This window comes from Aptenodytes patagonicus, chromosome 2 (assembly GCF_965638725.1).
Source record: "Aptenodytes patagonicus chromosome 2, bAptPat1.pri.cur, whole genome shotgun sequence".
Classification (NCBI taxonomy): domain Eukaryota; kingdom Metazoa; phylum Chordata; class Aves; order Sphenisciformes; family Spheniscidae; genus Aptenodytes; species Aptenodytes patagonicus.
Window position 1 is genome coordinate 14087628 of NC_134950.1, and position 13356 is coordinate 14100983.

At 37.6% G+C, this 13356-nt stretch overlaps 1 protein-coding gene across 1 annotated transcript in view; it reads right to left on the reverse strand.

Moving 5' to 3' along the window:
* The window catches only part of MTBP (MDM2 binding protein), a 28962-nt gene that overhangs the window by 5111 nt on the left and 10495 nt on the right, over nucleotides 1-13356 (reverse strand). Inside the window, exons 12-18 of the mRNA XM_076328945.1 lie at nucleotides 11000-11173; nucleotides 9748-9861; nucleotides 8237-8401; nucleotides 7763-7856; nucleotides 6187-6342; nucleotides 3664-3759; nucleotides 1208-1474 (exon numbers count right to left, since the gene is read on the reverse strand). Coding sequence (XP_076185060.1) covers nucleotides 1208-1474; nucleotides 3664-3759; nucleotides 6187-6342; nucleotides 7763-7856; nucleotides 8237-8401; nucleotides 9748-9861; nucleotides 11000-11173 — 1066 coding nt within the window. The remainder of the gene's footprint in view (nucleotides 1-1207; nucleotides 1475-3663; nucleotides 3760-6186; nucleotides 6343-7762; nucleotides 7857-8236; nucleotides 8402-9747; nucleotides 9862-10999; nucleotides 11174-13356) is intronic.

Consider the following 13356-nt stretch of genomic DNA (forward strand, 5'->3'; position numbering starts at 1 on the left):
GACTCTTTTGGTGCCTTTGTTTCTGCTATAGAGGCTGCTGCTAAGAGTATTAAGTACTGTACATTCCTGCAAACAGCATCTGAAAAGAGCAGACAGGATTCTATTAGGTAACATTTTTTGTATTAGAAGAACACTTTACTGATTGATTTGGCCTCTGATGCGTAGACCCATTGCGCCTCTGATTAAAAATGTCTAGAAACGAACTGAAGAAACAAGATAACTAAGAGAAAATTCATTTGAAGAAGGGGTAGTTTTGCCTGTGGACCCTTCATCTAGATAGCTAGGAAGAGCAGAGGTTGCTGGCCTCCAGTCTCAGGATAAGACAAAACTTCTTGAAACTATCTAATTTCTTTTGGCCCTACAGGAATGTCGCAACTCATCTTTAACTATGGGAAGTTGGGCATTACAATTCTACTTGAACATTGGAATGCTTGATCCTTCAACTGTAAGAGTGTTAGTAATTCTGAAACTCCAGTTTATGACGTGCTAAGTACAATCACATCTTCTTTTCTAACTATTCAGTAAGCTGCAAAAGATAAGGATACTCCTAAAACCATACCTCTGTTAAAGGCTTACTGTGATTAGATTGCAAACAGTATCAAACTGGAAAGAAGGAAGAAGTGAAGTATTACAGTAAAAAGTGAATTCAGAAGTAGTGTAACATAGCAGTTATTTTTTATTGACACAAAGAGTTTGCATCTTCAGAGTGAGGACAAGGTGCAAAGGGAAGCCTTAAAAACTAGACTTCCAGAAAAGACTTTAATAAACAAGGCTGACAGTGTTTGAATTTTGGTAGGTCATCTTATACCAGCAGTCCTTTGGATTAGGAATTCAATTATTCTGTTTGTACAGTGCTTGCCTTTCTAAACCTTTAGTTGTTTATTCGTACTGCACCAGCACTGACAGTTTCGGTCCAGATAGATGAGGCTATCTGTCATCTTTTCAAAGGCACTTGAGACTTTGCAAGATACAACCCCAAATCTCTTAAATAAAAGGTGCCTGTGCTGCATGGTTTTGATTAATCTAATGCTATCAGTGAGAGGTCACACTTGAGGAAAAAAAATGAACCTACCGAAGAGGATTAAACAACTAGAACATTTGTCTAGATAGCTTCACTAAAAACATTTTGAGATGAAAGAAAAGATGCATTTCACAAACGACTACTGAAGTATTTCATGCTAAAGATTTATTTTATTCAGTGCATTACCTTTTCTTGGGATAAAAGCAATCCGGGTCTTTTGATCTGCGTTTTAGCCTTGATGCCTCTGTTTTGAATTCGCTTTGTAAAGACTCTCCATCAGGGACACTTCCAGGCTCTGACAAGACTGCGGGAGATGGGAGAGGGCTCAAGACAACCGGCACAGGGCAGCACTCTTTGGTGCAAGTAGTCTGAGTTTCATAGCGAATAAGACGAGTTTGAAGTTCAGCATATCCCACATCTCTCTCTAAGGCTCTTCTGTTATCGAGACAATATCTAAAATTGAAATTGGCAAGAAATCTGTGAGAGAAAGTCTCTGCTTTATTACAACCAGAACAAAAACAGAACAACTTACTTTTGACTATCATATAATCTCCAAAACTTTTTTCCTTTGTACTAGTGTATTGTTCTGAAAGATACCTTAAAACAGCTGCCGTGGTTTAACCCCAGCCAACAACTAAGCCCCACACAGCCACTCGCTCACCTCCCCCCCCCACCCCCCCCCGTGGGATGGGGGAGAGAATCAGAAGAGTAAAAGTGAGAAAACTTGTGGGTTGAGATAAAGACAGTTTAATAGGTAAAGCAAAAGCCGCGCATGCAAGCAAAGCAAAACAAGGAATTCATTCACTCCTTCCCATCGGCAGGCAGGTGTTCAGCCATCTCCAGGAAAGCAGGGCTCCATCACACCTAACGGTTACTTGGGAAGACAAATGCCATCACCCTGAACGTCCCCCCCTTCCTCCTCCTTCCCCCAGCTTTATATGCTGAGCATGACGTCATATGGCGTGGAATATCCCTTTTGTCAGTTGGGGTCAGGTGTCCCGGCTGTGTCCCCTCCCAGCTTCTTGTGCACCCCCAGCCTGCTCGCTGGTGGGGTGGTGTGAGAAGCAGAAAAGGCCTTGACTCTGTGTCAGCACTGCTCAGCAGTAACAAAAACATCCCTGTGTCATCAACACCGTTTGCAGCACAAATCCAAAACATAGCCCCATACTATTATGAAGAAAATTAACTCTACCCCAGCCAAAACCAGCACAAGCAGCTATGCAGATGGAAACTGCAATCACAACTACATGGTACAAAACACATCTGCTCCAAAAGACCATATGATAATCTTGCTACAATATATTCTGGTTGTACAGCTGTAGGTTCCTCCCTTTCACATTAGTTTCTACCATCTCACTCTGCTGCTTCCCTCCCTTATTGCTAGCACATTCCCCTTTAACATTAATATGCCAGGGTCTCCCTCCTCTCCACAATATCCAGGCCTCCCTGTGGTCTCTACCTGTCATATTGTCCTATGAGAAGAGGAGGCACAAGCTACGCCGTGCCTAATTTGAATCCCCATGCACACTCCCCGCTGAGGTCAGGCAGGTCAGCAAGCTACCACATACCAACAGCTTTCTTCCCACACCTGGGAGGACAAATCTGCATTTCTCCTATCTACCCAGTTGCCTCTCTTAATCTAAAGACTAATAGGCTCGTGAGTTACCACTTAGAAAAAGAGAAGAAACAGATAGCTCAACAGATAGAATGACTGCTTCACTTCCCTAGAGAACGTGGCTAAAATTACCAGATATTAAACATAGGCTTAATCAAACTATTTGTGCAGTTGATAGGAAAAAAATACCAGCAGTATCATTAGTCACATTCTGATAATCTGAAAATGCGATTTTAGGAGGCGGCAGAAACTTGCATGAAGGCCAAACTGCCTACTCTTGGTATCCACTGCATTTCTTAATATATACTGCGTTAAGACTAAGAGTCTGTCTACACGGAAGAGTTATGCTGAATTATCTACTCTAGCGTTTGTGTATGTCCTTTTCCTCTTCTCCTCAATTACAATATTTATATTTTTCTAAACTATTTTTATACAGCTACATTATATGATGCTTGCCCATCTGAAGCTTTGACAAATAACTAATGCTAGCTGTCTGGGACTAAATACAGTCCTACCCATATTGACCCTTTCGAAGATTCTTACCACTAACACTTGCCTGCTGGTGTTGTTTTCAGGTTCCCTGAACATACAGGTAGCTTCACAGCAGGTGTCATTAACCTCATGACTATTAGTCTGAAAGTGCCTACAATTTAATATCAAAGTAGAAACTATGTATGTAGTTCACTCATGTGCTGCTCCAGGGACTTGATATGTACTAATGAACCCTCTTCCCCCTGCCACTTCTAATTCTGAATTAAAATTTTCAGAGACACTGAGAATCAGTACAACTTAGGAAAAAAAAAATAAATGTTTTCACATTACCAGCAAGACAGGAGTGTTGCAATTTAAACCAGTGAATAAAATAAAGGTAAGAAAGGGAGAGGTGGCGTGTGCAAAGTTGTTCCGCGGAAGGAAAAGGATACATAAAGTTTTCCATAATTAATGTTCATGTTGCTTGAAATGTTTCTAATTATACCTTGACCAGAAGCTGAAAAATAATTTTGGGAAAAGAAGCCAGAAAACTTACTCAAGTCCATGATAATGGCATCCAGCTGCTTTTTCAAAAGGCAAACCTCTGAGTTTCCGAGGAGTAAGCTCTGGTGTCAAAAGGAATGCATTTTCACTGAAAGGAAAAAAACATAGATCTATTTTAACTGCTCCAAATAATTTATCAATAAAACCAGGCAACTATAACCCCATTTCACAATGGGGCACCTGAGTAGCAGAATGAACTGAGAGGAACCGGGAACTGATCTCCCATTTCTCAATCCAGTGCTATAATCAGTGAATTCCTTCCCTTTAGCTTCAAGTTGTTGTCTCACCTAACAGTCACCTTTCCCAGGCTTCATAACTAATTGCTTGCCTCCTGTGATATTTGAATTCCAGCTAGTAATTCTCTGCAACTAAATCATATGAGTGACTTTGAAAGTATTTCAACAGAATAAGCCACAGCAAGACAGACAGAAAGAGCTTGCTGCCAGGTCCTAGCATACCCTGTAAAGTCACATCCCAATTATCTCTAAGGAGGCGAAGAGATGAAGGCAAGATGTAGCAGTATCTGAAACTTACACATTGCTTCAAGTTTTATTCACATAAACTGTCTCTGCACCAGTACCACTGGAAAAATTATCTGGGAAAACCATCCAGGAAAGATGTGATACTGAATCTAGCAAGATGGTCATTTAGAAAGACTGTCAGCCAAAACTCTAATCTATCAAACCTCTATTTAAGCTCAAACATAGAAAACAAGTGAAAACTCCTTTAATTCACTAGTCTCTCATAAAATCTGTTTTTTCCTTCTGTTGGTCAGGAAAATCTTTGGGTCTGTAGTCACTGTGCTTGAACATCTACTGTGCAAAGCTGCTAATTATTCCAGAGAATCTAGTCAGAGCACCTGCTACAGGAGCGAGCAGCTAGGAGTACAGAGTTCTGCCGGACACAACAGTAACAGCAACCTGGTATGTCAGAAAGGGAATGGTTCACCATCTCCCAGTCTAGCTATGGATTTTCATAGGTTTTTTGTTTTCTTTTTAGACGAAGCAGAATACATACGTACAGTATAAGTCATTGGCAGACCTTGTAGCCTTCAAGCAAAAACATTTAGTCTGCTTTATTATCTAGTATCTTGATTTTGGCTTTATACTTCCCTTAGATATCCAAGATCTCTGAGTATTATGAGAGAGACTCACATTAATGTACTACAAAGCAAAGTTTTCATCATCATACTTTCTCATAATAATTGGCAGAAATCTAAGCAAACTGGGGCAAACCCCCTCAAATTCAGATCTCACTCAGCTATAGCTCAAAGCAAATCATTCAAGAGAATCAAAGTATTCTATGCTATAAAGCTTCTCTGGAGGCTTTTGAAAAATCAGGGATTAAGAAAACATTTTTGTAGTGAACAAATTATTCACTTCCTTCCCACACAACTAATTGGAATGAAAATATTTTACATTATAGCCAAAATCCTAAATCATCTGCACTCATTAACTAACAACTCTGTAGGAGACTCTCAGTCTTCACTGCGTATTTTCTAACTTGCTTGAATTCTCCACTCAGAACATCTTTAAGTTAGTTTCAAAACTCCAATGTTACAGAAGTCGCCAAAATCCTACAGAACCTTTCCCTCTCCACAAGCCCTCTTAATTTATTGCATATAATGAAGTTTAAAAAAGGATCGAGGGCTGTATCCAATAATTCCATTACACATTCTATTATCCAACACTAAAAAGGTCAACAAATATAACTCTACTGACTGCAAAGATTGTCTTGCTTACCTAGCAGTCTATGACACACTGCACAAATAGTATAGGTTCTGCTTGTACAAACGCTATCTGAGTCTTGTATAGGTTGGCCTTACTTTAACATGTTCAGATCCTGAAAATCACTCCATTAACTCCTTGTATCAATCCTCCTGCTGAAAAAGCAGTGGTTAATACACTAATACTTACCAGCAGACACACTAAGGATGAATACTTGCAAAGAAGTCAGAGTAGACAAGCTTCCTTTAAGGAGCACTTTATCACATAAGAGTATTGATAGGAATGCTGGGCCAGCATGCCACGAGACAAACACAGTTAAATAGGCTCAGCTATTGCCCTTTTTACACTTTGTCTTCCCACCTAGTCTCCCCTCCACTGAATGAAAGAAATCACACCAATAAAATTAAAGTTCTCTCACAGTTAACTTCTGCTTTGCTAGAAATACTCTTTTGGAAATGGACATGTATGGTGGCGGCAGCTTGTAGCATAGCCATGGCAAAGGTCTACTGGCACACTTTTGCGCATCAGGTGATTATTTTGTTATTTAAATGCATAAGACCAACATCATCATCTCTGGCCACTTCAGATTCTGAAAGAACTAAATAGCAAGACCAACTGGAGGACCTTAACAGCTGATTTCACTGGCAGGCATGTGATGCAAGGATGTTGCAAGTTACAAAGTCAAATCCAGTTAGGCCACTCTGAGACTTTCATTCAGCCATTGTTTACATTCCCCTACGTCAGTTCTGAGTATGGTCTTCAGTGGTTTCAATATGCTGGATGCATACCGTTTGGGAATTTGTAGTGGCTGAAGATCACCAACTGGTAGCCCTTCTGGTGTGAAATATTTCAGTAATTCTTTAGCATCGAGCAATGTCAATGACTCCCGTTGGCTGTCTTTATACCCCAGCAATTGCTCAGATGAATGTGCAAACATAGAAACTCTGAAAAAATGAAAAGAAAAAAAAAGACCAATATAAGAATTATTTTTTTTCTTTTCAATGTAGTAACCGTGTTGTATTAAAAAAAAAAAAAAAAAAAAAAAAAATCACTGCTAGTCTGGAGTAATTAAACATATTTCCAATGTAAACTGAACAAGGTTGCTCCTTGGGAACATTTACACGAATGTTCATGATAAAGTATGTTTGATGCAAATTCTCTACCATCCTACTGAAGAAAGCAATTTCTTCAAGATTTTATAGCTTAGTTATGAAATACAACATGGGAAGAACATTATTCATCCCTTTTTTTCCCATTTATGGACCTGTAAGATCAAAAATTAATTCCTGTTTTTAAAAAAAAAAAAAAAAAAGACATACAATATACAGCAAAGGAACCATAAAGCCACTGCTGCATGCAACTCTCCACTTTTTTTTTTTTTTTTAGTGTCCTCAATCAAGTATAGCAAAGTTCTCTCTTTTCTACTGTTAAGCAATATGCTGTACACTGATTCAGGATAAGCAGAAGATAGCCAGTTCAGAATACAATGAAAGAAACAGTAACTGACTACGAAACAGAAAGATCCTTCAGGAAGCTTTTCAAAAGCTAATTAGAAGGAAGGACTTTACCTGTTTGAGAAACAAAGCCAACAACATCAACAACAATAATACCACCCATGAGAAAGCAGAGATCTAACATGATAATGTCTGACATGCAGAACTCCAATCTAGGCCATGGTATTTGAAAGACAGAAACGGGGTGGAAGTAACTAAGAAAAAGGCAGTTGGACACCTGGCTCTAAAGGTCTGTCAGCAAAAATGTTAAGACCCAGCACTTACACAAAAGTGAGAGCTAAACTGAAATCAATAGGCTGTATTAAGTGACATAAAGGTCTACAGGTTTCATTTAAACAGCACTGAAGGAAAAACAAAACTAAATATAAATTTCAAACATAAAACCAATAGGATCTTCTACATTAAAATTACATGAGATCTGATACTAAGTCCTGACTATTTAGGAAATACGAGATTAAAAATACATTGTACATGCTGACAAAAACTGCTGTACTATCTTTATTATTTATGTCCCAGGGCACATTGGGAGAAAAAAAAAGTATGTTTTTCTACTATGGGTACTATTTTCTAGTGGTGCCACCTTGGTAATTTAGTTTTGGAACTATGTTACTTTTACCTAACTTTCAGCTGCGTTTTGTCAATGAAAATCAAAACACTACTACTTTAAAAACCAAGAAAATACACCTTTGGCAATTGACAGAAACTTAGTTTTAGCCTTAAGCAATGTTTCCTCTGAAAGATTATCAATATATTTGAAAACAGTTTACAAAATGGCTATCAACATATACAGTTCCTTTAGAGCGATGTTCAATGGCCACTACAAAGAAAATCTCCAATCTTTAACCATTACCTCATTTTTTGTTTGTTTTTTTCAAAGTTTTCCATATTCTGAAGAACATGTCTTTCTGGCCACTCCAATGGATTTGGCTCCATTAAATCAGATTCTGCAAGAAATATATGGTGGATAACCCTTAATAGCAGTAAAGAATCTTATTCTTTAAAGAAATATATATACTTATATATACTCCTATATTTATATATTCCATTATATATATATAAAAGTATATAAATATAAGCAAAATCTGCCTCGTGCTGTGATCAGAATTGTTTTCTGCACAATTTTTTTTGTCAAGGAAAAGGAAGGAAATAGTTAATGCGAGAGTAATTTCAGTTTGAAAAAAAGCCTAGAAAGCTACCTCACTTTTCCTTCTATTTTTCCCTCTTTTGGTAAGAGATTCTCCTTCTTTTAGTAAGATATTGACAACAGGTATGAAAATACATCAAAAGAGAATAAGCAGTATATTTTCTAAATAACGGTACTTACCAGAAGTCACAGTGCATGACCTAGTTTTATTGGCAACCTTCTGTAGAACAGGTTTAGGAAAACTAGCGTTGCACAGCTCCAGAATACATTCTCTTGTAAGTTTTAACAAGTTTTTGAACTCATCAGTAGAAATAACCGGAGGCTGCTCAGTCAATTCCTTTCTTTCTATAAAAGGAAAGAGAAAGAAAGAGAAGCTACTGCACCTACTAAGTAACAAAGAATAACTGGAGCCTACTAAAAAACAAACAAACAAAAAAATCCCCACCCCAAAACAATAACACAAGTAAGTTAACTTGATGCTTACTATTGTACCCTTAAGCAAGGCATGGGTGGTTTATTCCATAGGCAAGTGAAAAAACTTAGCAGTGAGAATAGCTGAAATCACGTGAATCACCTTTTTACAGTCCTTTAATTTCTGTGTATGTGCATTCCTGAGTATATCCAGGTTTGAATCCCCCAGAGACAAACATCTGAGCCTAAACATGAAAAGCTCCAGTCTACAGAGCCTCCTACCCACCTATTTTTACTGCTGTTGCAGGAGTGTGTGGCTCCAATATAACTGATAGCCTGTTCCGGTCTCTTTGGTCAGAGTATCAAGGGTCAGGTAATTCTAATATGATTTAGGATGACTAGCAAATCCCAACTGCTCCTGTTCAGTCTTCATCTTAATGGAAATGGGTGACCCACTCAAAACAAACTAAAACACAAGCTCTAAGACAGCCCCAAGCTCAGGGTTAAAGCAGACAGGAATCTGAGAACGGCTGCAAGTTGACGGCGGTGGGAGGTGGAAGACAAGACTATTAGCAGAAATCTTAATTTCCTTAAGTTGGTATTCTGTTAATGATAATACACTTAAGTTATCTTCACAGTATGCCATTTTCAATAATCTAGCCAATCTCTCAAAAGCATTTTTTGTTTTAATTGAGTCTCTTCAAGCAATGGACTCGGACGGAAAATATCAGGACAGTCAAACGTACTTCTCTGCAAAGTCATGAAAATCTAGAGGATGACCTTTCAGTTATTATTATGAATGATGTATCATGATAAATGTAACAAATCTCCAATGCATACTTCTCCTCTGCTGTTTAAGACTTTTGCAAAAAAGAATAAAATAAAAAACCCTGAAAACTCCAAAACAGGATTCTTATTTTTGTAGAAGGCACATCCAGCAGTAAGGTTTTTTTGGGGGGAAAAAAGCGTAAGAAAAACAAAGCAGAGAAAAAGTTAATTACCACAGAAGTATTCCAAAACTATGCTCAAACTTTCAGAGCGTTAGTGTAACAAACACCCACCAACTTTAAGTTCAGTGTTCTCTTTTCCTCAATTTTTAAAAGTCATTATCTGACATACAATCATGCATATATCACAAGTTTCTTTTTAAAGCTCCACTTTTGTCTTCACAAAGTGATCAACTCACCTCCGTTTTGTAAGATAAGCTGCCACATTCAGTTTGAAAAAAAGACCTTTTAAATACTAGTTTGATAACTACCAGTGTTCTCCCCATTACTTACTGAGATATTCCTTCAAGACAAACACTTGGAGACGAGACAGTTTCTTTTCTCTCTGTACAATCTCCTCTCCATAAAAATGCGGCAGAGACTTGATAAAGTCAGCAATACGAAAGCCTGTACAGATTGGGAGAAATCTATTACTAAGATTCTCTCATAGGACTTTGGAGACACCAAGTCAGTACTTCTTAAAAGAAGACATAAACACAGCAGACATACAAATTTCATATTCAAAGGAAACAACAGACTTTCAAATATGGCTAATCATAAAAAAAAAAAAGGAAATTAATTACAATTAAGTCACCAGGGGGATAACTTGGAATAGATGTCTATCCAGTATTTTTGAATTTCTATACAAAACCAATATAATGACAACACAATCAACATGACTGACATTTAAAGAAGGTAAAAAGATCCTAAGTTTGATACCAGGCAAGAAAAGTTTTCTCTCAACATATGGTCAAGGATTTTCAGTCTTCTGACACAATACTAATGAGATTTTAATTAGTATAAATGGTAAGCAGTCAGTCATATCGCACACGGATTTATTTCGATAATAAGGAAGTAAGAGGATAAGATGCAGGTCACTGTGCTCTTTGTCAGTGTTATTGAGAGCAAATACACGAATTAGCAGAGTTATGTGTATGTTGTAACAGGACAACTACTCTAAGATAAATGTCTACATACACGCTCTTACCTAGTGGAGCAGCTGTTCATCTGCTAGCTCATATCCTAACCACTCTGCAGTAATACGGACATCTGCCAAGTAACTGAAGACACGACCATGAAATTCAACTTGCCTGCCAGCCTTGCTGGTTTTATTTTAAATCATCAATGAAATAGGCTTGTCAACAGATAATTGACTAGATTTTAGGCATGGGCTGGTCAGTCTTTACATCAATAATACATACTTTTTAAATTTTTGCGAATTTGATTTGCATTAATATTACCTGGATGTCCTTGTACATTAAAACATTTACAACTAATTGCAGTTACGAGAGATGACTGACTACAACATTATGTAGTTGATTTAAAAAACATGACAGTAGTAAATTGGGTGAATAAATAAGCTTTTATATTTTTTATCAATCTGAAAAAATATTGCTGAAAGAATAGAGATATTCATCAAAATATAATATTCCTCCTTGCTTTCTCCCTTTTAACACAGACTGGAATGAATACAAGGAACATATAAATTTTAGTAGTGTTTGCCTACCTTCGGATACTCTTAAGATAAGTAAGTAATAACTCTTACTTGACTCTGTTTTTTCTGCTTTTGTCTTTAGCTTTCCATTTACTGCAGCAAGATAGGCTGTACCATTGATCTGGCTAGCTGAATGAATCAAGGTTGCTTTACATCCTCCAGAGCCATTGCCTTGTAGCAAGAAATAATAACGGCAAGATTCTCCTTTCAGTTCAATTTCTGGAACTTAAAAAACATCAGGACATAACTGTGAAACACCCTCAGGAAAACAGCTTTAAAACAAGCTATAATCCACCATCAAAATTCTTTCACTTGCTCTCTTCTGTTCTGTGAGAAATCTTACTAACGTCTTTTTAGGAGACACACTAACCACAGCTGATATTTACCCCTTAAAAAGCTACAAACTGAAGAGCATGCAAAATAAATGAGCTACAGCAGCAAAGATGAGTTGGACTACGCTGCTGGCTTAAAGCTAGCATGTTACCAGCACCGAACTCCTGTGACTGTAGCGAGGGCCAGCTTTCTAATGCAGGCTGCCAAGTACGTCTGGAAACTCTAACCACCAACCAAGAGAAGTTCTTTAATTGCTCTTAGTAAAAGGCAAGCCTTTAACTGGCAAAGTTACGTTTCTACCATGAAACAATGAAGAGTTAGGCAAACAGTGTGCTACATATGTAATGATTAGAGAAGGGTCTGTTCTGCTAGTTAAAAAGAGGCATTTTTGCATAGGTGGATTGAAGTAACGGTAAGTGTTCACTTGGAAGAACATACATCTGTAGCAGGAAAGGAAATACTGTACATGCTCTTCCCAAGGAAGCTGCATTATTCATTAATAAGAGTTTCACTCACTGCTTTACACTTGTACATAGCCTGGGTGAGAGATAAACACATTCTGTTTTTAAACACTGGCATATAGTATGCAGTTTTGAAAATAAATTAATGTAGGACACGATAGTAACAGTGAAAGGATGGGTTTGCTATCTTTTTACACAGAAAACATTTTATAGCACCTTGGTAGATGTAGAAATTGAGAGAATGAATACTTCTTGATGTACTAAGTTTTAAAAGTCAAATCACTTAATTTCATAAGATACTTGCAGTACTGTCTCAATAAATAACTCAAGAAGAGCTTGACGTTTATTAGTATTATAAATTTTTGTTAGTAACAAATATAAAGTATTCCAGTGTTTCTTGAAAAGTTTAAGTTGGAGGGGGAAGGGAAGAGAGGGGAAATCCCACTATCTCAATATATAAATCCAGGGAAAGAAGAAAGAAAATAACAAGAAAGAAAAAAAGATTCCAGACGCATTTTCACTATTGTCCTGTTCCCCATTCCCCTAGTCATTTGAAATATTTTCCTTTTCCAGTTTATCTTGGCATCTCAAAGCTGATTCCTCATGGGAAAGCTTTTATTTCTCATTTTAATCTTAATTAGTATTTGAGAACTACCAATTCAAAGAATTACACCTTCCCACAGATTGAAGAGATTAAGGATTTGCAAATTCTTAATATAGTCAGATTAGTGGTAGCCACTAAAAAATAGTTTTCAACTAAACGAGCAAATATGTTTAAATGGCCATGTTTCTCCTCCTATTCTAAAATTTGCTCAAGATACCTAATAAGAACCTATTGTGTATTACTGATCACATTATAGTTAATACTTGTACAAAACCCTTCCACTGGAACACAGGACAAAGATCTTGCAGACACTGGGGATCTTGTGCTCGTTTGACTGCATCAGTAGTATCTCTCCAATACAGTATAAATGCTGCTGGTGTGATCAGCTCTATAAGCTCACCCTCTCTGCTCTACCACCTCCAAACATGCAGAGATCATTTTAAATCTATATACTGCCAGCACCCACTCCATAGAATTAAGCTTCTTGCCCTGTTATACAGCTCTTTCTAATTCCTCTCAATTTTTTGCCTACCCCAAAACCTGAAAGAATATCAGTCTGTCAGCCATCCCCATCTGCATACCTGCTTACAAATACTATCTTCAGCTGGCAACAGAAGAAGTCACTGTTCCTTGGAATCTGCATGAATTATATATTAGACCACTGTATAAACAACAAAATCACATAAGAAGGCAGAATCCTACATCTTATCCTGTCCTAGATAAGTAGTTTAAGCACTGGGCTATCATCAAGCTCCTTTTAGCCTGATGTTTTCAAGTCCCTACAAACCTCACAGTCACTATTTGTACAGTGCCTCCACTTGCAGGGCATATATACTGGCTGACTGAGAAACTCCACCCAGTCTTGATCTGCACTGATTCTGTTCTCTCACTTTCTGAATTTAATTTCTAAGCATTGGCACACTGTGTAAGAGGAATCGGCTGCCATCAGTATAGCCCCGTAAGGAAGAAGGGGCACATTCTCAATCACTAGTTAAGCACACTGGCTCTCA